Source organism: Gymnoscopelus microlampas (assembly GCF_963454915.1).
Source record: "Gymnoscopelus microlampas genome assembly, chromosome: 8".
In the NCBI taxonomy this organism is placed as follows: Eukaryota; Metazoa; Chordata; class Actinopteri; order Myctophiformes; family Myctophidae; genus Gymnoscopelus; species Gymnoscopelus microlampas.
This window is the reverse complement of record NC_139945.1, coordinates 26,071,239-26,099,043: the sequence shown is the minus strand read 5'-3', so window position 1 is coordinate 26,099,043 and position 27,805 is coordinate 26,071,239. Positions and strand designations below refer to the sequence as shown.

General features: G+C 41.4%; 1 protein-coding gene across 1 annotated transcript; it reads left to right on the top strand.

Annotated features, from left to right (window-relative positions):
• The first annotated feature begins 149 nt into the window (after positions 1 to 149).
• ppp2r1bb (protein phosphatase 2, regulatory subunit A, beta b) lies at positions 150 to 27,805 on the top strand. The gene is made up of 15 exons (XM_084065249.1): positions 150 to 290; positions 1,305 to 1,395; positions 1,581 to 1,681; positions 2,305 to 2,537; positions 3,624 to 3,771; positions 5,388 to 5,543; positions 7,985 to 8,099; positions 9,086 to 9,156; positions 12,953 to 13,087; positions 15,333 to 15,506; positions 15,993 to 16,053; positions 22,228 to 22,382; positions 22,762 to 22,904; positions 23,125 to 23,216; positions 25,518 to 27,805. The coding sequence occupies exons 1-15, from the start codon at positions 213 to 215 to the stop codon at positions 25,532 to 25,534; spliced, it is 1,770 nt and encodes a 589-aa protein (XP_083921375.1). The 5' UTR covers positions 150 to 212; the 3' UTR covers positions 25,535 to 27,805.

The following is a 27,805-nucleotide window of genomic DNA, read 5'->3' as shown; positions in this document are numbered from 1 at the left end:
CACAGCGCGACGGGCCGTGCCCACGGGCCATGGGGTGTGGACCACTCTCCCTAGCAACGCCGTAGCGCAGCAGCAGCAGCCAATCACAGCCCTGCCTGGTGCCTACCGCCCTCCCGGATCATGGGATGCATCCTGTAGAAAGGCAAGCCCGTAGTGCAGCAGACTGAGCAAACTAAGCAGCGCCATCATTCAGTATCTGCAACACATCCAAAATGGCCGGAGCTGATGGAGATGATTCCCTGTACCCTATCGCCGTGCTCATTGACGAGCTGCGGAATGAGGATGTCCAGGTAATATGTCCTAATACACGTGTTATATCATAGCAGACGTACGTATCTATACGATAAATTACGGGAGCAGCGGGTGTTATTTTGGGACAGTTATTATTAAACTGACAGGTTAGCTTGTCAATTAGCAAGGATGCTATACGCGTCCAAGGCCTGTAGTTTCAGCCCGGGGCGCCACCCTGCCTGCCCTAATGCTATAGCTAACCCCTATAGTGATGCTAACGTTAGCGTGATTTAGTGGTTCTGTTGTAAACACAGTCACACACTGTGTCAGAGGAAATAACGCTGTTTATGGTTATTTGGTCATGTGGGACAAACTAACCCGGTTTCACTAATAACACAACAAGTGAGTGAGGCTAAACGTCATGGTGTTCTGGTTGGAGCGGCACAGAAGCAGAACGCCCCTTCATTCTGTACCTGAGTTACCTGACATGATGATGGAACTGTGCTTCATATCATGTTTTGTTTACCTAGTTTACAGGATGGTTTGAGTCTGATAGGTTCACTCTGAACTCGGTTATTTAAGAACTGAATCCCCCCCTACACAGCACAATCTTGTCTGTTTTAATGATGCACTAACTTGGACTTTTGTTGAGTATCGTTTAAAATGCACCTGACCAGTGACATGCTTGTATTCTGTGACATTTAACAGTTTGTTTGTTTCACTGGTGTAGTAGTCTTCTGTTTAATTCCTACTGGTACTAAAAGGGCCCCAAATGTCTTTAAAAAAAATAAATAGTTCGTTCATTAACATTTAAATGCCAGTTAAACGATTCATTACCAAAAACACTATGATCTTATGCTCCTGTGTACCATGTTCAATTAGTGGGACCAGAGATTTGTTGGAATACATTTTTTGCAACAGCAACACAGATTTGAGCTTGGCGAGCAAGGATCACAATGTTACCTGTCATTTCACAACCTAATATCTGCTAATCCTTACTGACACAGATGTGCATGCTAGCCTAGAGATTGCTGAGTTATAACATTTGTCATTTGATAACCTGTTGTGTACAGTTACGGCTGAACAGCATCAAGAAGCTGTCCACCATTGCTTTGGCCCTGGGGGTGGAGAGGACCCGCACCGAGCTCCTTCCTTTCCTCACAGGTAAACCATACAATAACAAGCAGGTGACCAGTTATATGACCAAACGCTGACATCATCACGTCTCTGTCATTGCATTGCTTGATTGATGAATGTGCATATTTTGCTCAAAAAGTCCTCGTGAACCTTCAGAATCTATGATAGCACTTGTTTTTATTATTTACTGTATGCTCCTTTTCTTTCGTTAGACACCATCTATGATGAAGACGAGGTGCTCCTCGCCCTGGCTGAGCAGCTGGGAAACTTCACAATGCTCGTTGGAGGGCCCGAATATGTCCACTGTCTCCTGGTGAGTTTTGGCTGAATATGGAGTTTTTTTTGTTCTCTTAACCCATTGAGACCTGAAGCCGATTCTACATGTCTCCTAAATCTCAACAGTATTCTGAAAAACCTATGTTTCTATATCAGTGGTGCTCAATCTTTTTCATGTCAAGGACCCCCAAAATTATATGCATTTTAGCCGCGGACCCCCATCAATATTTTGTTCCAGGGACCCCCCAGAAGCAAAGATTTGAGTTAAAAATGTTCGCTTTAAAAATATATATATTCAGAAGATTTGCACACATTTTCACGATTTTTCAAAAATAGCAGATCTACAAGCTCGTAGCGCGGCACTCGGTGCCGCGCTACGAGCTTGTATATCTGCTATTTTTGAATAGCCCAAAGTGTAAAATAATGCTTTTTAGCTCAAATCTAAAAATGAGACAGTTCCAGGTCTTAATGGGTTAAGCATGGCTGCATTTCTCTACTGTCTTTGAGAAATCTGTTTCTGTAAGTAAACATCTTGAACATGCATGTGCTGTCTCCTCCTGTAACTGCCCAAATGATGACTCATTGCATACTGTCTCAGATAGCTCCACACATGTTCACATAAGTCAATCAATCTGCATCCTCTCTTCATTTTTCTTGCAGCCTCCTTTGGAGAGCCTGGCCACAGTGGAGGAGACTGTGGTGAGAGACAAGGCCGTGGAGTCTCTGCGTAAGATCTCACAGGAGCACTCTCCAGTTGACCTGGAGGTCCACTTCGAGCCCTTGGTCAAGCGTTTGGCGAGCGGTGACTGGTTCACCTCGCGCACGTCCGCCTGTGGCCTCTTCAGCGTCTGCTACCCCCGCGTCTCCAGCACCGTCAAGGCTGAGATCCGCCAGTGAGTGACTGTTACCGATTGAATACTTTATTAGACAGAAATTTAAACGGCACGTGGTACATTCACACATTAAAGCTAAACGGATAACACAAAGTCCTGGGGACTTATTTCCATTGTGGTCCTATGTATTCAATTCATCAACATGGCATACCGAATTAACACAACAATACATGTCATCAACAAATGCAAACACTTTATGTACAAAAGATAAATTACATTTTGGTCTCCTGATGTTTTTTCAGGATAATTTTTAAGAAACCAGTGTTACACATCCTTTAATAGCATTCCATATTTTGGTGGCAGAGCAGTAGAATGAGAACTTATCCATGTTTGTTCTACATTTGAGTGGTACTGGTACCAGATCATGGTCGCTGTGGAGGTCACTCTCTTTGAAGAAGTAGTTCAACAGGTACGAGGGTATTGAGAGCACTGTCTCTTTGTCTATCTTAAATACCTTGAGGGGGTTCCAGAGGGCTCCCCAGCAAAACTGCTTAACAGCATCAAAACCAGTGTAACCACTTTAAACCTATTTTATACATCACCAGCATACAACAATGGACAGCAGGCATCTTGTCTTGATGAGAGTACCTTTTGTGAATATGAACAGTGTGGATAATCCAATATCTGGATGATGAGAGACTTGCAATTTTATTGATTTGAGTAACGAGTTGTCCAGTGATAGAAGTAAAATAATAATTTTCATATTTTAAATGTATTGAACAGTTACAGTGAAAGTTGTGATGAATATAGGCTACAAACTCAAATAAAGTATACAGGTATTGTAAGTACTTGTACTTTGTTACTTTACACCACTGGTATTTCTGCATTAATTAAATGCGTGTCCTATCAATTCTGAAGAAAACCTGGAGACTGGCAAGTCAGCCCTGCAAACTAGCAAAGTGTGTTGGAATTGGCTGGGTCATGGGCTTAAGGCAGAGACGTAGTCATATGACTTCCTAACAGACGAAAAATAAGACATGAATTCTGTGAACTTTTCTTGAGGTTTTTTGGGGGGGAGATTTATTTGAAGATGTTTGTCTCAGGAAGTGGCCCTGGTCTAACAGTCTGTGTGGTCGTTCTATCCAGGCATTTCCGTACCTTGTGTTCAGATGACACTCCCATGGTGCGTCGCGCTGCAGCCTCTAAGCTGGGAGAGTTCGCCAAGGTTCTGGAACTGGACTATGTCAAGAGTGACATCATCTCCCTCTTCACCGCTTTGGCCTCTGATGAGCAGGTATGTGAACCAAGAGATTCACTGTATTCCTTATTTCAGCTCCCAAGATGGGGCTTGGAGATATTGACAAAATTATTTTTAGAACGACTAAAGTAAATTATGATAAACAAGATAAAATAATATAAAAGTCACTACCATACTGTCAGTGAAGAAAAAGCCGTACAACAGAAGTGAGTTTTAAGAAGATCTTTAACCCATTAAGACCTGGAACGCATCTGTCATTTTTAGATTTGAGCTAAAAAGCATTGTTTTACACTTTGGCTATTCAAAAATATTTTTGAATCGAGAAAAGTGTGCAAATCTTTGAATATATATTTTTTTCCAAACAAACATTTTTAACTCAAATCTGTGCTTCTGGGGGTCCCTGGAACAGAATATTTTGAGATGGGCGTCTGCGGCCAAATACATTTTGGGGTCCTTGACGTGAAGTAAGTTTGAGAACCACTGACATAGCAACATATTTTTTTTCAAAAAAACGTTAGGATTTAGAAGACATTTTGTAGAATCGGAACCTCAGGCCTTAATGGGTTAAAAGCGGACACTGAGTTTGTCTGCCTGAGATCAGCAGCCAGGGAGTTCCACTGCTGAGGTGCCCACACTTTGGAACCATTACAGGGTGTACGTGGGACTATTAATTATTACATTGATTTATGTCCAAATAAGGCCTTGTGAAAGTAAAAGTAAGTCTTAAGTTCACGTTCAAAGGTCTCACAAATGCCACATTGAGCCAACGAGTAATGTCGTCACTTCTTGGTGACGACATTTAGCATCATAATAGTCCTAATTAGCATCATAATAGCAGCGATCATAGTCATCTGACTGTCTCACATGACGTTAAATAATAACGCAAACATGTCTGTCAGCGACGCAGGGCTATGAGCATCACTGGAGGAATATCATGACCGTGGCTAGCTGTCTCAGCTGGGCAAAGCAGGACTGAACCACTTTGGTCTCCTGGATGCAGAAAGACAGCTTGGAGTCAAACATGACACCTAGGTTGTTGCCGGGCTCATTTCCAACATTCTTAGAAATGGCACGGTCCTTGACGCTGCCTAGTGCTGAGCCAAGAGGGGCACTTGTGATTTGGAGTAGGGATAGCGAATGATGCTGCTTGGGTATTTTGACTGAATACCTCAATATTGTTAAAGTGAATAGCTTTCTGAAGAGATTTACACAAGATAAATTATGATTATTAACTCTCTCACTGCCAGACTTATTTCTGGCTGTGTTTGCCCACTGCCAGCGATTTTTCGATTTTCTTACCTTTTTCAAGTAGTCACAGAATATTTATCTCCAGTATGATCGATCCCCTGATGGTTCATGGTTGCTAATCACAGCGGGTTTCACTGTGCTTCCGCAAAAAAAAAAAGCATAGTACATTTTTTTTTACACAGGAGCCGAGATACAGCCTTTTTAAGTAATAAGTTAACTTCGCCTAGTGAATCACTGTTGGGACCCCTGCTTGGTTATAAGTGATTTAAAAAAACAAAACTTGTAAAACCATGTACATATACGTCATCGTTGACTGAACCAAAACGTGAGCTCCCGAGCTAAATCTTTGATTGCCTATCTTTCTAAATCCACCATCTTGGATGCCTTTGCTCCTCTCCCACCAGGACTCTGTGCGGCTGCTGGCAGTGGAGGCGTGTGTGAGCATCGCCACCCTGCTGCCCCAGGAGGACCTGGAGACCCTGGTGATGCCCACCCTGCGGCAGGCTGCGGAGGACAAGTCCTGGAGGGTCCGCTACATGGTCGCCGACAAGTTCTCTGAGGTAAGGAAGGAAGGAGGACTTTGGTAGAATGACAATGAAAGGGCTGGGCGATATGACTTTAAATCAATATCACATCACGATTGTTTCAATTTATTACATCTATTACAATGAATGACCTATTATAACCTATGAAAATACCATATCTACAAGCTATGCATCTTGTAGATCTGCTATTTGCGCTATTGTTGTGCAAAACCATTGTGCAGCGAAGTATAATACAGGGTTAAAGGAGAATTTTGGACTAAGGTTTTCTTACCTTTTCTATGATGTTATGATATCTTAGGATGAATGGTACAGTAGAAAAATGTCATAACTCCATCCCGGGTCCGCCACAGCTTAAAACGTACGCGGATAGGCCTTGCGCTAGATCGTGTATTTTGATAGCTTTTTTTTTTTGTTGTGAGATCTGACGTTCATAGTGACAGAAGTTGACAGTGTCACTATGAATGTCAGATCTCAAAGAAAAAAATATATCCAAAATTCTCCTTTTAAAGGAGACACACCATGAATTTAAAAAAAATATTTGATATTTAATATCATATGGTGTATGTCCCTCAAACCATTTTCAAAAGGTTTGAGCCTAAATCAACACTCAGATATACTCATCCCAAGTCAATTCTCTCAGGCTTATAAAGCACTTTCAGCTGCAATACCAAAACGTCCAGTTGGCTAGGGGGGTGCTGTACTGCGGTACTGAGCAATTCTGTCTGTCAAAATACATGGGCAGAAAGTTTGGTGAGGTAAGCAAACTTGCCATTCTGAGATGGCCTGTTCAGACAGGCCCATTCTGAAAATCTCTGAAATGAGAATGAATGACTGAATGTTAAAAGAAAATATTTTTTGGGGTACAAGAGACACTGGGGAGCCAAAAAAATACAAAAAAAATAAAAAAAAGTGAAATTCATGGTGTGTCTCCTTTAAGTGGTTAATCAGACAATATAATATAACAAATGTATTCGAATTGTTTTGTGTCGATTTGTTTATATAAGCGGCTTATATTTAAACCATTACGGTACATAAGCTTAAACTGAGGCTATAGAATAAGCCTCATGATGAAGTATGAATCGTTCATTTTATAACGCAAGATATTGCGCTTCTCAGCACCAACCACGGCCAGCGCATAGAGAAAGAACGAGACCTCTGCGAATGAAGTTTTCACACTGAATTAAGTTTTCTGCATACAATATTTTATATAAAAAATATATATATATTTGATAGGTTTGAATGGATCAAACCTACGTGGTGCTTTTAAAAGGAAAAATCAAACTACGTTTTAGGCCATTCTAACAGGCTACTACGATATATGTTCGGTTAATTGCTCAGCCCGACAACAGAAGGAATCTTACATCATAAATGTGTTCTATCATCTGGTTGAGGGATGATGTTTTCAATCATTTCCCCGAGCGCACTGTGTACATTTTTTTTAAACAATCATCTATTAAACAAATGAATACTTTCATACATCTGGGTTACGGTCATTTGCCCCGTGTATGAATGCTGATTTGAAATGTAAAACTTTCCCGATAAAGAGAGAAGCCAGATATTAGTGGGTGTTAGGTACAGCTGAACTCTGGAGGGAGCCCAAACGCAAATGTATTTAACAAATCATTTTTTCTATTGCATGTCAATCCTTTTTCTGCTAGTCTTTGATATCAGTAGCACTCCTTAATCTTTGTAGCCTGACGACTAGTTTGCTACGGCTGGATTCATCTTGTCAGTTCTGCACCTCCATCATGTTCACACTGACATAATGACAACATCCATCCACTTTGTCTGTCTGACAGACGATTACTTAGGAACAACGTTGGCAAACATAAACCCATGTAATGTTGCAATAATGGACGTAGGTTTTCAATTAAATATCACTCACCCGTCTGGCTAGCGCTCAAGTGTTACACTCACTCTCTCTTTCTGCAAAGATGTTTGAATATTAAACTCTACAAATATTAACCCATACGGCTTTAAACTAGGCCTGTCACAATTATTACAAAATCGTCAATTCGCAATTATTTGAGATTGTTTTGTCATGATCGTCATAATCGTTTCCATGCGACACATTTTAAGCTTGTAAATCAGCTATTTCTGCAATTTTTACCTTTTTTCTTTTTTATATAAAATGTATAAATATCAATCATTTTGTTGTATATTTCAGTTATTTGACATATCTCCCCTGTGTAATGTTTTGTTATGAAGCCTAAAACGGAAATGTACTTTTTTTTTATTCATATGGTCTAATGTTCAATGGCAAAAACACAATTAAATCTTTAATCAGAATTATTGGTGACAATTAATCGGCAACTTAAATTTGTAATTGTGACAGCCCCCATACACACACTCACACACAGCGATATGGATATGTGTTCATTCATTGAAACACACACCCACACACACACTATGATATGGATATTAAGTTGTCACTCTCTCTCTCTGTCAATCTGTAGCTCCAGAAGGCCGTTGGCCCAGAGATCACAAAGAATGACCTGGTCCCAGCATTCCAGAACCTTCTCAAGGACTGCGAAGCTGAAGTCCGTGCTGCTGCCGCCAACAAAGTCAAAGGTCCGCCACCCCCCCCCCCCCCCCCCCCACATTTAATGATGATGACTAATTCATTGACTCTTAATTGGATTTTCAGGGAAATGTGGCGAACAGAATGAATGAAAATAGCTACTATAAAAACTGGTCAAACATTGGCCTAATTGTCAAATAAAATAAGAAAGAGGCAAACATTGTGAAAATAGCTGTGAAATAGTTCGGCTATTTTCACTTTTTTATCTGTGGAACCGAGTCAAACTAAATGTAATGCCTCAACTCCTACAATTCCCAGTGCTTGTCAGGGTGGGGGTTCCCCAGTTCAAATATGATTATTATGGGCGGTCGCGGCCTGAAAAGGTTGAGAACCACTATTCTATGGAAGCATGTTGCGCAGCGAAAACAGCCCATCTACAAGCTCTCTCAATGCCTCTGCGACGCATCGGCTGACATCAAATAATGTGTAATCTGCGTAACGGAACACCAGCTTCACTTGCCCTATTGCACAGGCCTTACCCTGAAGGGACACATGTGGCATCTTTCCATGGGGGCAGTGTTGCTGCTTGGAGCATACACAAACTCAACAAAGTTGCAGAACCCATGTTCAGGTGCCAGTCACACACCTGTGACTACTGGCACACACCTCTCAGCAGGTGTGTGCTGACAGGTTGCTCAAAACAAGAGCGATTACCAACAGAAGCATATTGGGTGATTTTGGCGATTTTTGGAGGTGCTACCCACACGTTTAGCTGTGTTGCTCATTCCACGAATGCCCGATCCTTACAAGCTGTACCTCGTTGTAAAGGTGACTAATTACCGATAAAAATGATATAACACAATACCAATTGGTATTATTAAAGGGAAGATATAATTGACCGAAGTTACGTTTCTGAACTTTTTTTTAGCAGTTTATATAACACTGATTAAAGGCAAAAATAATGCATTGAGTGTGCTTCCGACTTCCGTTCACTGTGTGTGTGTGTGTGTGTGTTTTTGTCTTTTCTTCTGTGAAGAATTCTGCGAGAACTTGCCAGAGGACAGCCGTGAGCAGATCATCATGACTCACATTCTGCCCTGCGTCAAGGTAAAAAAAACAAATCCCACTTCCACACTCGTATGCCAGGTCTGATTAATCCTGTTTGAAGCAAGACGCTTTGATTCGCTGTGAGTCACAAAGCATGGGGAAAATGACTTATTGTTTTTGGCAGATCTCTTCTACTTACTGTTCATTCACAAAGGCATTTCTACACAGTGGTGCCGGGCTTATGACGTCCTCTTGACAAGTGTTTCATGTGAAGCAGCAGGTTTATTGGTTTTAAAATGGAAATGGCTTCCATTATGTTGCCGCAAGTTGTCAAGTGGTTATGCTCTTTGATCCTGGCGACCTAATTGGTCCTTAAAGGGCAAGACCACTTTGGTAGAGGTTTGGGTTGTGTAGTTACCTTGCCATGATGTAACGCCAAAGGTGGACAAGAAATCTAAAATAATTGCACCATTGATTAAAAATATGCTCCTCATTGACTTGCATTGTATGGTAAAACAGCTCTCAAAGTCACTCTTTTAGCACACAAACGAATGCAAACAAAGTTGATTCAGACAATATAGAACATAACAAAACCCAGTACTGTTTTTTTTAATACAAATGTTAACTCATTCAGTGCCCAGCTTTTTTATGGCAGTTTGGCTCTGAGTGCCACAGCCAAAATTCATTGTAAAAAAAAGTGCTTAGGAGCCGAGATACAGCCTTTTCCAGTAAGAAGTAAAACAAAGAGTGAATGAGCAGAATATTTTCAAATCATGATATCTTGGGTTCTGAACTTTTTTTTTTTTTTAAAGGGGGAAAAAAAGTTTTTCTTTTTTTCATGACGTCTTAGACGTCTCAGGGCGCTCAGGCCACGTGACGTCTTAGACGTCATGTGGCACTGAATGAGTTAACTTCCTGTTGATTGTGCTATTTTTATTTAGAAGAAAACCCAGGCTGGATCTGAAGTTGACATGTTTATTTAAAAAATAAACAGTGCTGGGTTTGGTGATGCTCTATGTTGTCTGAATCAGCTTTGCTTGTGTTCGTTTATGTGCTTTGAGTGGCTTTGAGAGCTGTTTTACCGTACAATGTAAGTCAATGGGGAGCATATTTAATGGAGATTTTTTTTTAATATCTGGTCCACCTTTGGAGTTACACCATTGCAAGGTAACTACACAACCAAACATCTACCAAAGTGATCTGGCCTTTTAAACATGGCCTACAGTTTTTACTTGTCTGCATGCACTTTAAGTTTTGGACAGAAGGTGGCACTGTTGTACTGTTTTATTTTAGAACTGCATATCTGGTCGTTTAACCTTTTATTTAATTGTGTGATAAAAGGTAGAGAAAAAGTACTCTTAAAATGCCGGGCTGTGAACTATTTGCCCTAATAGATACGATTATGCTGTTATCACATTTAAACTCAGGCTATAATTGTGTTTACATTTTGGAAAGTACTTTCAATCAAAAGACTGATTACTTGTTTAAAACACTGAGGTAATTATATTGTAATTAATTATTACAAGCCTAAAGTGATGTGTTTGTCCATAAAGGGACCGTTGTGGTATACCATCGACGGTGAACAATGTGTAGCTTTGCAGGCAGCAACATACTGACACACACAATCTCATATCTTGTTTGTGTTTTGGGCGACTCATTTCTTTCTCCTGTGCAAACTGTTGTAGCACTATTTAACCAAATAACCCCTAAATACTTGGACGAATATGGCTAAAATAGCCATTCTAAAAATGAAGCTTGTAGATCTGCATTTTTTTTGAAAATGTTGCCTATAATGGTATGCCCAGTATCGGGCGCCAGGCGCAATGTGGTTAAGTTAAAGCTGCACTATGTAACTTTCCTCTTCTACCCGGTTTCCTGCGCAAGTGCTGAAAGTGTTACCATTATTAGAGCTAATAAGGGGATACATTGAATCTTGCCCTTCAGGTCAAAATTGGTTAAAGTGGTTACAATCTAAAATGACATGCTTTCCTGGTCTTAATGGGTTAAGAAAAAAGTTACATAGTGCCGCTTTAAGCAACTTCCAGTTTTTACTATAACTCAGTTAGTAAAACCACAAGTAAGTGATGATGTACAGTCAGTGAGGCATAACGCATTATTGGAAAATAAGACGTGACAGGATGACGCAGGGCCAACGCCAAGCGGAGGTCAGGACTGCTTTGCCCTGGAGGGGTTTATTTCCCAATAATGACTGCCTCACTTAACATTATCCCGCTTATTATAACAAGGCTACTTATGAAAGAACGCTTACATAGCAATGTAAACGGAGGCAGAACAGCAGTCTTGTTATTCAAAGCATTGGACTCGTTGCTGATCATTGGAAAATATCGTCTTTTGTGTGACGCTGTAGTATGATCAAGTAGAGCATTCATTTACGAAAAAACAGAAAGATAAAATATGTAGAAAAGAGGTTTCTGCCCGACAGCAACGATATGAATATAACTCATATTTGTACAGGGCAGATATGTTACTGATATATATACAAATAGATTCATCAAAATAAACCACGTATACTATGGGCAAAACGGGCCATATCCCTGACATCACAGCCAGTATGCTCCTCGTGGGTAGATTCCGGGCAAGGAACACTAAACATGTTGACCTCATCTAAGACACCATGACGTCATTAAGGGAGTGTGGATAACAACGTGGAAATAATGATGGAAATATGACATTTCTGTTGGTTTCAGCCAGCTGTTTTCATACAGATGAATGGAAACCATTTGAAACGGTTATGCAAAAAAATATTGCCTTCATCTCAAATAATTGCAGTCAGTTGATTATGTAATCATTGTGACAGGCATACATAATGGCACCTTGGTTGGTCTTGTTGTGATTTCTTTCTCATATGAATGGATGAACAGACTGCCTGGTAGAGCTGTCACAATTATGAAAGTTTACTTGACGATTAATTGCCATACAAACAATTGTGATTTAATTAACAATTTAATTGTGTGGCTTTTAGGCCTTGTAAACAAAAGTTGCATGGGGCAGATATGACTAAGTTAAATACACAAAAAAATTACTGACAATGACTGACACCAATAATTAAGTTTAAAAAAAATATGACCAATATGGCATATTTAATATTTTATGCTCAAAATGTGTTAAAAAATTGTGGAAATAGCTGATCTGCAAGCTCACAGTGACCTTGTAGATGTTTCCACTATTTCCACTTATTAAAATGTTTCAAAAATGTATGAACCTTAACACATCCACCGCCAAGGGCTAATCTCATAATGTACTCACCAGTGCCAAGGTTTTATTGTTGTTTTTTGTTTTTTTCACGTCGCCATAGGCCCCGTTAAAATCCTTTAGAATGCGCGATGGACTGTTTGTAAACAACGTGCACATGTCCCTGCGTCTATTAGTCCAGACCACGTGTCAAACGGAGCCGCCATGTTTGAGTTCTGACCGTTTATGTTAACATGGGAAATGCGAGGAGAAAAAACTACACAGGTTTTACAAGGGTTTTAGTGTGCGCCTTAGAATGGAGGCCGACGGGAAACAAAAAACGGGATCGCACTTCCGGTCGACTTCCGGTGGTGTTACACTGAAAATGGTCCCCCTAGAAAATTGAAAAAAAAAAAAAAAAAAAAAAAAGGAAAAAGAACCCGGACCGTAGCACTACGGTCTCAGCGCTTAACAGTTGGATTTAACGGACCGTAGGACTACGTTCTTGGCGGTTAATGTGTTAACATGGAAACGATTATGACTATTATGCAAAATAATAGCGGTTATCTCAAATAATTGCGATTAGACAATATATGTAATAGTTGTGACAGGCCTAGTACTGACCCCCCCCATCTCTCTCTCTCTCTCCCCCTCCACCCTCCAGGAGCTGGTGTCAGACACCAACCAGCACGTGAAGTCAGCGCTGGCATCGGTCATCATGGGTCTGTCCACCATCTTGGGCAAGGACAACACAGTGGAGCATCTTCTGCCTCTCTTCCTGGCTCAGCTTAAGGACGAGGTAAAAAAAATAAGAGCTATCGCCTTCTATGTCTCTATACGTAATTTGGTGATGCATCCAATCGCCATGGGCGAAGCGGAACGCGACGACTTTGTAAGCTAAGGCCAACCCCCTCACATGACCTAATATAAGCAACGAGATTGGTTAAACACACTTAGCCTGGAAAACAGTCGTGAAGCAGTGTCTATTTGTCCTCAAAGAGATTCACAGTTGTCATTTTGTGTTCCAATTTGGGACCTGGGGTATGATGGACATTTGTGCTTCCAATACAAACGCCCATGCATGCAGGTGTCGAGCTGGCTAACGGCGCAGTGTGTCTAATCTTCCCCCAGAAGCCATTTAAAGCTAGACGAGGCTGTGTTCTGGGAGGTTGTCGTTACACCGATCAGGTTGTCTGAGACAGGCTAATGCTAATTAGCTACCAGATGTACCTGGCTGTCACTTGGCCTGCATTGCAGATTGAGTCATGCGGTTGGCAGCCATGCAAAATCTTTAGAATAAGGATTAACCACTTAAGTGAATCGTGCCAACACATTTCCCTGCTTGTAGCTGTATGAGTGAGTGACAAATGATTAACCCCTCTTGATTCGTAAGCACTGTATACTTCGTTGTACAACTGATGGTGAAATTAACCGGTCACAAGCTTGTAGAACTATTTTCACTTAAAAAAAAAAAGGTAATACTTTTGGAATTGCCAGCGGTTAATGCCGTTTAGAGGGGATGCACAAATAAAGGGTGAATATTCTATACCCACCCTTGAAGTGGGTTCAAATATGTCTACCGAGTGAGAGGTGGGTCTTGTAAGCTGTTGCTGTGGTTGGTTTCTGTAAGCTGTCTACATTTTATCTGTGTTGTCAAAGAAACACTAATGAAAGTGTTAACCGTCATGCAACACTTTGCCTGCTTAATTTATCAATGGTAATTGTATACATCTCATGATGTATACAGTATAATAATCATTGTATACAATGTGGAATTACTTGTTCCCCTATTCAGTTGAAGAGGGAATGGGTCAGATGTAAAGGTGTAGGTCACTGGATTGCGGATGATAAATTCTGTCACCCCCCACCCCCGCCTGCGTCAATGGCCCAAATCAGCTGAATTAATTTCCACAACTTTCCACTTTGCGTTCTGAGAGGAGACACAAGTTTTGACGGGTTTATAAACACAGGCACGTGAACACGGTGTGTGCAGCTCGGGCTGTCATTTCACCCAGTCATCTCCACAGTCCTATTTAAAGATGGCCCATTTTCTCCCCCAACACGAGCACAAAACAAGTCTTAAAGACTGTGTGTCTAATGAGATGAGAGTTATAAATGACAGCTTTGAGTTGCAAATTGCCAACATTTTGAGTTGCAAATGGCCAACATTTGACATGAATCAGAACATGAAGAACATCCTTATTAGTTTCAACCAGATGATGTCTTTCAACCGAGGATTTCTTTCAAATCAGTGTGCACATTCTGTAGCCAGCAAATCTGTGCAATATGTGGATGAGGACAATGTGGCCAGCTGCCATTGTTAATATCCCTGTTAAAAATTGGACTTTAAGCACTGGCTGCTTCATATAAGGCCAGTGGGTGGAAACGCAGTGGCGAAGCTTATGCAGCGTCATTTTGGAAAAAATGACTTCAAAGTCACGGTAAGCCGTTTTTTGTGCTGGACTGACTAATGCTTCATGGCTGAGTCGAGCTGATAAATGTGCACCTTGGAGTCGGTAGAAAGCGGTCCTTCAAACGGATCAATCTTACCTTCAGACAAAAAACATGTTGTGAGGCTATTACCCACTTTCACCCCGGCGTCAGTGTTTTGGGCATCGTGTCATTACAGGTGAACATTTACAAACAAAAGAGCAGATCGGATAGTGCCGCCCGGCACAGATGTAGATGTACGCTGAAGTATTAGTCTCGTGAGCCAGACTATTGCCTCCCACAATTTCCAAATGCTTCTGTCATACAGTCTGGAGCAACGGAAGGTCTGAAAATGATCAAGCGATAAAGCGGATGTGACGCCTCCTCCCTGCTTCAGTTTCGTTTTTACAGTTGCGCAAATTTGTCCTAATATAAATCAAAATAATGGAAGCATATATACACATCGCTTGCTGCTTATCAGAAACGGAAATTCAAAAATAAAATGTAAAGATATTTTCGTGAAATGACAAACAGATGACCGCTTCCATTCTCAGCTTGTGTGATTAATAGCTTAATGTAGTAGCTTAATGATGATCGGTATTCTTCTCCCTCAGTGCCCTGAGGTACGTCTGAACATCATCTCCAACCTGGACTGCGTGAACGAGGTGATCGGGATCCGCCAGCTGTCCCAGTCGCTGCTGCCTGCCATCGTGGAGCTGGCAGAGGACGCCAAGTGGAGGGTCCGCCTGGCCATCATCGAGTACATGCCCCTGTTGGCAGGGCAGCTGGTGAGTCATCGAGTTGCCGCTCCTGGAGGTCTCGCCACAAACTGTTAGGGACTGTCACGATTATGACATTTTACGTGATTGATTGTCACTCAAATAAAAAAAAACACAGGGCAGATATGCCAAATAAAATACATATTTTAATATATATATATATATATATATATATATGTATATATATTCTTTCAAATAAACATTAATATAAGCTCAAAACGCATCCCGTTTGGATTGGCTATTTCCATTTTGTGAAAATACATGAACATTTTTTAACATGGAAATGATCATTTTTCGATTATCTCAAATAATTCTCGTTTATGTCACTCGACGGGTGTATTTGTAAACACGAAGATTCTCGTGTTTGGCACTCAATGTGTTAACACATTATAAATGAATCTTTAAGTGTATACGTGGTTACGTGCAGTTATTGGATCTTGGATGTGATTCAACAACAGTGGACTCTATTTGTGTATATTTGTGTGCTTTCTTCAGGGAGTGGAGTTCTTCGATGAGAAGCTGAACACACTCTGCATGGCCTGGCTCATCGACCACGGTAAGACCTCTTCTTTAACACTGTTTGTCTCTCACACAAATTGCATAATAGGACTTGGCCATACAGTATACATGTATTCAGTAGTGAGATTTTATATTGCTTTAATCCATGCACATCGCTGATCCCTATTATTGTGCAAACACTGTTTGTGTGACGGAAGTACAAAATAGGGGCTTAAGTGGGTAAAATGTCATTTCCATGTCCCAGAGCAAGCAGGGCAGAACCGCGCTTTCTGGCTGGAGCCCAGTTGGCCCACACACAGCAGCAAGTCCACACAGAGGTCACCGTTATAGTAGCGGGACACTTATATATATATACACGTTTGCTCACTAAAGCTTAATTTATAATCCATATCGCGCAACGTTGCAGCTCGCTGACAGGAGCTTGAAGATCATTAAGCTTGGAAGATCAGCTCTCGTCGACAAAGAGCCACGCTTGTACTACGGATTATGAATTATGCTTAAGTTTGCTCTACTTCCAAGTCTCTCTCTCTCTCTCTTAGGGGCCTCTGTACTTCCTCTCTCTCTCGCTGTCTCTCTCTCTTCCTCTGCTGGGACAGAGAGAGCCCGGGGCAGACGTGGTGGTGGGGGGGGGGGATTTGACGAGCAGAGGGGGATGGTGGGGGGGAGCAGGAAAAGGGGGAGTAGGGGGGGAGGGAGACGTGAGGATCGGCAGCTCCCTGCTAGCACTCCATGCCAATGATACACAACTGTGAACTGCGGCTCTGCTCTGCAATCTGCTGCTGTTTTTTGGGTTGTAATGTTTAACCACTTCCAACCTGGAGGCTTCGTGGTTTTGATGCATGTTGTAATTTTCAATCAAAAATGTTCAAAAATAGCAGATGTGTGTAAAGACAATGAAACACACCGAAAACACAAACCTGCCAGGTTGTTTTTGTCTCCATTACGCTTCATATCGTGTCCAAAACTGTTACTTTTTAGGATTCAAAAGCAGCAGATCGGCGAGCTTTTTTTGACCTTGTAGATCTGCTTCTTTTGATGCTTTTGCGTGAGGCTGTAGTATGATCAAGTTGCGCATTTCTATACGAAAAAATAATAATAATTAGAATATGGAGATAAGAGGTTTCTGCCCGACAGCAACGATATACTGTCAAACCTAAAGGCGACTCTCCTCGATCAGATTATTACAGACTGGCAGTCTGTTGGCAAAAGTTCTGCACAAACTTATCGTCCGACGGCACATTGTTGTGTGCATGCGTAGAGGAAAGCAGATGACATAACTCCACACCAGGAGGCGGCAGTAGTCTGCAGCGCTGGTCTGCAGGGGCTGCCAGTGTTGGGCTTATTTAACTCATTCACTGCCAGAATTATTCTGGCTGCGTTTGAACACTGCCATATTTTTCATTGAAAAAAAAAAGTACTCAGGAGCCGAGATACAGAATTTTTAAGTTTTAAGTTAACAAGGAAGTGGATGGGAGTCTATATCTTCGAAAAATCATATCTCCTTGGTCTTTGGGTCAAAAAAAAAAAAAAAAATCTAAAAAAAAAAAAAAAAAAATATATATATTTTTAATTTTTTAATTTTTTTAAAAAGTCGTTTTAGTCGTTCTTGGCAGGCATGGCTTATGGACAGAAGTCGTTTTAGTCGTTCTAGGCAGTATATGAGTTAAGCGACTCTGGACTTGTTTTCCTATAAAGTCGCTTGTAAATATTCATAGTTGCGGGTTGCTTTTGTTTGGGCTTGATTCTAAAGTGCAGTTGCTTATTTGGGCTTGCTTTCAAGATTCTTTTTGAAAATAGCTGATGTAATAGGGCTCAAGTGGTAAAACTGGTCGCTTCTTTTGGGCTTGTTTTCATAGACCTGGTCGCTTGTTTCACTCACATAATCTGGCAACACTAAAGCCTGCAGTTTTTTAGTTTTGGTCCTTGTATGGCGATGGCTAGTCGTACCTGTAGTAGCCTACCGCTTTGCTTTGGAGTTGATCGATCGGTATCGGAGTTGAGAATATGTTATCCAGTTCAAATGTGCGACGGGCAATGTGCGTCTGCACCAGTAGCAGACGAGAGGTCTACTCTACGGAGCCTGTAACCCCCTCGGCTAACGACGGCTCTACCGGTCAGGAAACGATCAAACCTGCTCGGTCATTGATCGACGGTATTCTAGAAGTCCCGTCATCTACAACAGGTTGTCGGCAAGGGATGGGTATTGGCAAGAACCTCGCGATGCGTATCACGATACTTGGGTCACGATACGATTGTATCACGATATATTGCGATGCGTTACATAGTACGATATATTGCGATACAAGGCGATATATTTTGCGAGTTTATATTGAGATGAATCACTGGAAAGTGAACTAGCTATAGTACAGCAACATCTAGAGGACCACACGACGACCGGACTTCTACCATTGGTTTCTATGCATGGGAACGGATTTCTTTCTCCAAAAGTATCGCGATACTGTGGCCTGGAGTATCGATAGATGCTTTCCATCACCTTCCGCGGCCGAGTCGTGCCGATAACGGCACGGTGGAGAGTTGGCTTAAGTTGGATCTGTCCCTGTGCCTCCTCTTATCCTGCAGCTATGCTATGTAGTGGACACACGTTAAGGAGTCCACAGCAGCTATTGAACATTTTGCTCTCTCACGTCATACTGGGGTGGGGGAGTAGGACCACCGTGTATGTTTAATGAATGCAGAGTTGGGGTTCCTCGCTGGCTTAAATCTATGCTGCAGGTTTTGTCCTCCCAGCCAAGGCAGGCATCTCTCTCTCTCTCTCTCTCTCTCTCTCATGGCAGCCAGGGCACAGTGCACTTAACCCATGAAGACCTGGAACGGTGTCATTTTTAGATTTTGCATTATTTTACACTTTGGGCTATTCAAAAATAGCAGATCTACAAGCTCATAGCGCGGCAGCGAGTGCCGCACTACGAGCTTGTAGATCTGCTATTTTTGAAAAATTGTGAAAATGTGTGCAAATCTTTGAATATATATATATATATATATATATATTTTTAAAGCGAACATTTTTAACTCAAATCTTTGCTTCTGGGGGTCCCTGGAACAACATATTTTGATGGGGGTCCGCGGTCAAATACCAATCATTTTGGGGGTCCTTGACATGAAAAAGATTGAGCACCACTGATATAGAAACATACGTTTTTCAGAATACTGTTGAGATTTAGGAGACATGTAGAATCGGCATCAGGTCTCAATGGGTTAAGCTGACCTGGGGAAGAGGAGAGAGCGGCTTTCGTCCTGAGAGAAGCTCTGGTGGTGTCCACAGAGGGGGGAAGAAAGACATGCACGCACAGCACTGTTTAACTTTATCTTTGTCTGGTGGAAACCTCATATGTCCAAAAACCACAATTCAAATTCAAAAATGGCAAGAGTAGCAGATCTACAAGCTCAACAGGCGGTGCGACACGTTTTGAGCTTGTAGATCTGCTACTATTGATGCTTTTGTGTGACGTTCTAGTATGATCAAGTAGGGCATTAATGTACGTTCCACGGGCATTAGTCCCACGGACCCCCATTTCATATGATTCTTATCTGTGGGATCCCGATCTACTCTGTAAAATCCTCAGTGTTCATTTTAACTCTGAGAGGGTACCAAATGGAATGGATAAGAGCTTTCTGCCCGACAGCAACGACTTACAAAACAGTGTCTCTTGCGTACAACTTGTCACACAGCAACGATGGTGCGTTTCTGCACATGGAGTTTTTCCAATTAAACACATACACACACACACACACACACACACACACACACACACACACACACACACACACACACACACACACACTGCATTGAGGACAAAGGGCCAGCTGAGTTACATCATTGGAATGTTCTGTGTGTGTGTGTGTGTGTGTGTGTGTGTGTGTGTGTGTGTGTGGGGCTGGGTTTAGGGCTGTGCTGCTATCCTTATATAAGCCTTTCACAGATAAAGAGCTACAGATCAGGGCTGAATCTCTACAATTATAAATAGGCAATTCATCATAGATGGTACTTATCGTTGCTGTCCGGCAGAAACCAGCTAACTCCATTTTTCCGCATTTGCATTTTTTTTCCATAAACAGGGCTATTGAACACCCTTTACGTCTGTGTGTTGATTAAAATAATATTGAACCAATGAAAAGTATTAAAAAGCGCTTCTGACAAAACCAGCTAACTCTATTGGATCCTCACACTTTCTGCTAAACCAGCTAACTCCACCAAAGAGGGGTGGAGTTAGCTGGTTTAGCAGACTCCAGGCTCCACCCCCTTTTGACCTCCAACCTCATTGTGAGCTTGGAGGTCCATTCAGCTGTTCCTATCAATGATGAACAAAACCTCCTAACTCCATTTTTTGTTTTTTTTTGTCATTTCCTGAAAAAGTGGCGGCCATTTTCTGGTTCCACTTCAAAATAGTCAATGCATTTTTCCCATTGACAATGCATTTTTCCCATTGACATTTCCAAAAATATTTATATCAATTATTTTAAGCCCAGAACGGCAATTAAATATAAAATTAAAAAATCACAGAAAAAAATGTTTAATGGTCATGATTCACCAGGACCCTGGATGGCTTGATTCTAGGCTTAAATTGATTGATATAAATATTTTTGGAAATGTCAATGGGAAAAATGCATTGACTATTTTGAAGTGGAACCAGAAAATGGCCGCCACTGCTATGCCCTATAGTCAGTACTGACTATGTCTGAAACCCTGAAAGGCATGTTATTGGCCATGGTAGCCATAATGCTATCATGTCTTGCATAAGCACACAATTTTTCCATATAATATGCCGAGTTGCTGACCCTATAATAATATTCAATAGACATAATGCATTATTAAAGCAGGGTTTTATAGAGGTCTTTCCATATTATGTCATCCTCAATGCATAACGTCTTCCCCATAGCTGTTCCATAGGGGCCTGTCATACTGCCTTGAAGCACTTTTATTCATAAGCAGGCATATTGTTAAGTAATTGTATTTAAAAAGGATATTTAAAAGTATTGAAAATCCCAGTTGGTTCCTTCTGTAAAATGATTGTCCGGTAATTTATTTTCACTTTGTTTCAATTTGTCCTAAGGGCAAATTGCGACATGTTGCGTAATCTTAACAAGCTGGTGAAACAAAGAATAAGTAAAAATAATAATAATTTTCAAATTGCCCTGTGGGTAATTGCAACACGTTGCATAATTTTAACGGCACGCTGTTGAGACATGTTTCCACTTTATTTAACATGAATAATGTGGGGGGTGTTTAACTGATGCCATAGAACCACAACTGCATCAAGTGATCTACATTTAATTGGCTCTTAAACAGAACAGTATGACAAATAAAAAAAAACAAAAAATGCATTATTGTTGGCACACAGGTTATTAAAAGTGTAGCTCACCCAAACAATTACTTACTTTCTATCAATTACACCCTCCATGAAGCCTCATGGAGATGTTTTTGTCGCATTCCTGAGCCAATAATTTGATAGAAAATACGTATTTGTTTGGGTGAACTACTCCTTTTAAGCGTATAGCATTCTAGTGCAGTTTCCACCATATGCCCTAGTCTTGCGTAGGCAGACGGTCGGAGAGCTTCTGCCTACCGAGGCCATCTGGGGACATTAATGTAGTGGCTAGACAGTAGGAAAACTAAACCAATACCATTGTTGCTCTGAAGACGAATCGTTTATTGCTTGAATCAACGTTTCGATCACACAAAGGAATACTCATCAGGAAATTTCGGATGAGGATCCTTGTGTGATCGAAACGTCGATTCAAGAAACCTTGGAGCTTATTTGCCAGTGGGCGGACCTTATTTTAGTTTATGCATTGTCCTGCACCTGGGCACTGTCCTGCCTATGAAGATGAATCATATTGCCATCCCAATATGAAGTACCGCCCTAATAGCCTTTGCATTGGTTCAGCAATGCCATTATTATAGTTTATTTTTATGAACTGTTTCCACCCAGTTCTAGCCAGTTCTGCATTGACATTAGATTAGTCACCAGACCACCAGAGTGGTATCGGTACCCGGTAGGCAGAGACCTTTGATCGTTCTGGCTACACGCGACAACATATTCGCCACATTTCCATTGTTTACTGGTATATGCAACCTTTTATATTTGACCCTTTCTGCTCTGTATTGATGGCTGGCCTTAATCCAGTCCCAAGTGTTTTCTATTATGTTTGCAGTGTATGCCATTCAAATGTTCTGTGTTATGTTTTACAGTATATGCTATTCGAGAGGCCGCCACCTGTAACCTGATGAAGCTGGTGGAGAAGTTTGGAGCAGAATGGGCTCAGAACACCATTGTACCCAAGGTACTGGGAATGGCCAATGACCCCAACTACCTGCACAGGATGACCACTCTGTTCTGTATCAATGTAAGTCTAATCATTTCTGCGGTTTTCTGTATCAATGTAAGTCTAATGACATCCACTGTTTTCTGTATCGATGTAAGGCTAATAACGGTGGTTCTCAACCTTCAAGTAACCCGAGTTTGATATGCATTAGGCCTACGGACTCATTTCATAAGATTTTTTATCTCTGGGGCTCCTATCTACACTGTATAAAAAACATTAATACCCATTCATCATCATGTAGGAGGAAACGGGCCTGTGTCATGATGCCATTTTTGAGTCTTGCGTATTGGGGAGGTGAAGCATCTGTCATCCTCCTCCATCCTTTTTTCTAATGTTCATCACTACGTTGTTCCAAACCTGTGGCTTGCCGTCATCATAATGTGTTGCTCTGTCCCCTCAGGCGTTGTCGGAGGCCTGTGGACAGGACATCACCACCAAGCAGATGCTGCCTGTGGTCCTGAAGATGTCCAACGACCAGGTGGCCAATGTCCGCTTCAACGTGGCCAAGTCCCTTCAGAAGATCGGCCCTGTACTTGACAGCAAGTAAGTGTGTGTGTTACAGACATAGGCCACATTTGGGGACATAATGACGTACATGAAACCAGTTCATTGGTGTGGGCAAGTCGAAATGGACTACAGAAACAGTGACTGAGTAGCGTTTCGGCTACTCAGGCCTTCATCAGCGTTGAAGCACTAATGAATGTAGTGGCTCCAGAGCAGCGTATGATGAACGCCTCCTGTACTGTCATGTGTGTGTTTGCAGTGCCCTCCAGACGGAAGTTAAGCCAGTGTTGGAGAAGCTGGCTACAGACACAGACATGGATGTCAAGTACTTTGCCCAGGAGGCTATCAGTGGTAAGAATGTAGTTGTATCTTGTCCTTTTAATTCTTGTTATATGAATCTCACAAAACGGGAATGATGCAAAAAAAATGTTTTAAGCCAATACAGATGGAATCTATAATCAGTTAGTATTTATAATCTAGTGTGATACTGAAGCGTCTAAAAACAGTTGCTGGTTAGTGTAAACACACTAAGCAGCAGATCAGGTTCTTTCATCATCGATGTTCAGCAGCAATGAAACGCATTTGGCCAAGGGTTCAGCCTGATTAGAGCCCCTTGGACTTCCATTATAAAAATTTAAGTTAGATATTTCAAAAAGTATAAAATATATATGAAAAAACTTCTATGACCTACTGGCAGTGTACACAAGAAATGTGTGTCTTAAAACAGACAGACAGACAGACCCTCTTCTAGATGGCTTAGCTCTGACTGAAGATAAGAAAAGTGCTGTGTCTGTTTAATCGTTTCCTTTCCACAAAAGTTTGTGTATGGCCAAATTAACCGCTGCACCACGCTCTGCCCGAGCAAGAATCAGAATCAGGTTTATTGTCACATCACAGGTTTACAAGGTAAAAAAGTGGGTGAAATTCGTTTTTGTACATCACTCCCATCGCAACGTTAGATTCCGTAGAAAGAAGAGTGGGGAGAGAGAAGAAGAAGAGGGGTAGGGGGCAAGTGGGAAGGAGATCAACAAGAGAACAATAGAAGGCCAAAAACAAGTTATCTACATATTTACAAAGTACCTGAGATAAGAGACAAACTAAGGTGCCTGAGCATAGCAGCAATGTATGTATACTGTGCATGATATACTTATAGACGCTAAGGTGCTTAGAGAGAAAAAAGAGCGCAATAATATAAAATAAAAAAAACAAAAACAGTTTGTGCGTTATACATGGGGATTAAGGTGCAGAGGGTCAGTGCGTGTTCACCTAAGGGTGGACTGACCCTGGTATAATCCGCAAGTAGCTCCATGAGGGAGAGCAACAAAAAGTAATCTTTAGCATTTTGACTAAAGCTTTTGCCACAAAGTGTACCGCTAAAGGCTTTCCTCTGTGTGTATCAACATGTGTTTCTTAAGATTAGCATTTTGACTAAAGCTTTTGTCACAAACTGTACACCTGAAGGAGCCATTACCATTTATTAAACCTTTATTTTACCAGGTAGCTGCTTGAGATCACTGATCTCTTTTTTTTTTTTTTGCAAGACCTGGCCAAAACAATGGCAAAGACAAGCCCATAAAAGGCAAATGATTGATTGATTTGATAGAAATTAGATGGTAGGGCAGTGGCTGGGAAGAGAAGGTCACGTTAATGACGATAAATATGACATTACTACACAGTAAAACATCGACATTCTCCCATCTCATCCTTTAGCATACCTATAACGCAAGCTCTAAAATCTGAGAAGGTAATAAAAGCCGGCCGTTTCAGACGGTTTCTTTTTTTTTTGGTCTGTCGGGTGGAAACCTCATATATCCAAAACTGTTTCTTTTCTGGATTCAAATAGCAAAATGGCAAAAGTAGCAGATCTACGAGCTTGCAGATCTTCTACTTTTGTTATCTTTGTGTGACACTGTAGTATGATCAAGTAGGGCATTCATTTACGAAAAAACAAAGTTTAAATAATGGAGATAAGAGGTTTCTGCCCGACATCAACGATCCATAACTCTGGCCATTGCCCTTCAGTATCCTTGGCCAGAGATACCGTAGCACAGCAATAAATGTTGGCCAATAGAGACACAATTTTGGGAATAAAATAGTTCTATTGAGATTTAATTAAAATGTTCCATTGCTGCTGGCATTGCACATTGACTACAGAAGAAGCCGACCTGATTTTTGTCTGGCTTACATATTCATGCTGACAAATCATTTATAGGAAATGGTATTGTATTGCTTGAGTCCAGACTTCAGTATCACACACCAGATAATGTATCGTCACTGTCACAAGGTGGAAACCTTGTATGTCCAAAACCCTTACTTTACTGGAAATGGAGAAAAAAATAACCTGCGTTTCAATGGATACAAAATGATTTAGTCACAAGCTTATTAATACTTTTCATTGGTTAAATATTTATCAGACTTAACCACTTTCAACCTGGCATCCCTATTTGGGGCATTTAGGTGAAAAAAACATTCAAACTGTTGATCTCCAAGCTATTTCCAGTACTTTTGGGCCTTCCTTTATGAACAAACATAAAAACATTAAACATGGTGATTACAAGGCTTTTACCCGACAGCAACGATAGCCTGTAGTCTGTCGTCTGTCCTGACTCTCATATGCCAAACAACATTTTGACTCTCGTACTCTCTCCACAGTTCTGAACCTGCAATAACTCACCCAGCATGGCAACACCAAACACCCAAGACGACAACAACACAACACATTTTGACAAGATATTTATTGATGTTCAGGAGCAACTGGTTAATGTATAGATAATTAACTAAGATGTTAACAACAGTTTTATCCTTTTTTGCTTTTTTCATTTCTTACTGTCCAATGGTTGGCCAATGTTTCAGTCATAGCAGAGGCCTCTTTCGGTGACTGCTCCCCTGCTGTAAATGGGCTCTCTGTATCGAAAGGCAACGTGTGGTGAAACTGCATTAACTGGTGCATGATGACTAATGTTCTACTCTCCTAGTTTAAGCGTCGCTAATCAGAACCCCGATCACATTCCCTCCTTTCAACATCTTTAAGCTCGATTTATACTTTGTTTGTGCTCGACACCGCTGTGCAACTAAGTACAAATGAAGCCTTTAGCCAGTTACTGCAGCATGCCAAGTGTCTGTTTGTCACCACACACCAAATGGCCACGCTGGCTCTGAGTGCCTCTTGCCGCACACAGGTTTCTCAAGTGCTAAACGCGGTCATTTTCGCAGCAGATGGTGGAAGAAGCTGTTCATTTTTTTTGGGTTACTGATCCTTCGTCACGAAACAAACGTGATGGTCAGCCAGCTTCTTCCCCAGACACTTTGTCTAGCTCTCGAAATGATGGGGAAAGGTCTGCTTAGTCAGTCATAACGTAGGCTCGTCTCTCTTTCACTCTTGCGTGTCTCGATTGAATGAGCGGTCCCATGGGTTCTTTCTGTGCAAAGCTCTTGTATAAAGAATAATAGGGGTTGCTGTAGGTCAACACGTGAACCCATCCTCAACCCATCCCTCATCCAAGTCCCCCTTCTCTCTGTGCTTACCTTTTGGATTCTCTGTAGCAATATATGGTGGTTGAATATTTAATTGGTCACATAAATGAATTGCCTTGGCCCAATGTTCCAGGACAAGGTAATGGGGACCATCTCAGTCATCATCTGTTGTTTGGTGATTAGTTTTCAAGTGGGTTCCGATTCAGTGAGTGCAGACCTATGTTCGCCCCAGGTCTTTTTTTTTGGTATTGTGGGAAAAAAAAGCTGGTGACTGTAATTTCCTGCGGTACAGTATGTTCTCAACATTGCTCTTTGTGCCAATGACTTTGATAAGCAATGGATTTTTCTTTTTTTTAGTATGTTTTGTTGATGTTAGCAGAGCCTCCACCTGCCCTGTCGTTCTGTAGACACTGCATTGCTAATGTCTTTTTCTGTTAGGGACATATTTCTTGGACACAGAGAGGGGCGGGGGGCTTGAAAATCAATGTGACACTTTGTGAACTAAACATGTAAATATGAATAAAACAGCCTTTTAAAACTGTTTTATCCGTGTGAGGAGGAGAGTGCTAAATGACAGAACTGGTGCGCTGAAGGAACCACGGTGTTGTCTCGTTGAACATCTCTTGCAGAGTTGAAGGTTCAATCTGCCCATAGAGGGCTTACATGTCTGGTGGATTAAAACGATGGTTCTCAAACAATTTTATTTCTCTGAGAACTCTTGAGAGTGTACAAATGGAACCCATGGTTCCATTTGTACACTTTTCAGAGTCGCAGACCTCCAAGGGCCCATTTGGAACCCCCGCTTTGAGAACCCGTGGATTAAAACATTCTTTGACGAATGGCTTGCTGCAGCTTTTGACCCTCTGCCCATGATGGAATTGGTTTCCATGGCACCGGCTCATCGTCATTCGAGTCGTCACTATTTCAGTCCGTCTCATAATCGGCCACAGCTGTCAGGGCCGTGTGATTAAAGGGGGTGGACAAGGTGCACTCCCAATTCGATCCTGCGCTCTAAAAGCTGTGCTTCACATGTGCTTACAGATTAAAACAAAAAAAGCGTTAAAATGCTGAGGCCCATAACGGGGAGCTTTCTTCTGAATGTGTGAAAGCATGCCCTTGTTCTAACATCATGCAGAGAGAAAGTGAGATTAGGGGCTGGGTGTACGGAAGGCCATGTGATGTTTTATTATTGGGTGGGAAGCTGGGGGGTGCCGGTGGTGGGCGGGTTGAATAAATATATCATCTGTATTGTGTACAAAGAAAAGAGACTCTTTGTCTTTTCCTGAACTCCCTCTGTCCTCTCTCCCCGCACCCTTGTCTCATTTCAATCTCTTAATTAAACCTTGTTGATTGTCCTATAATCCTGAAGACTTATGTGCTCTTTCTGTTTTTATTTGAATTCTCTCAACAATTGGGGTGCTGTACTACTGTATCTTGAACCTGAATAAAGTAACACAGAAACAGTG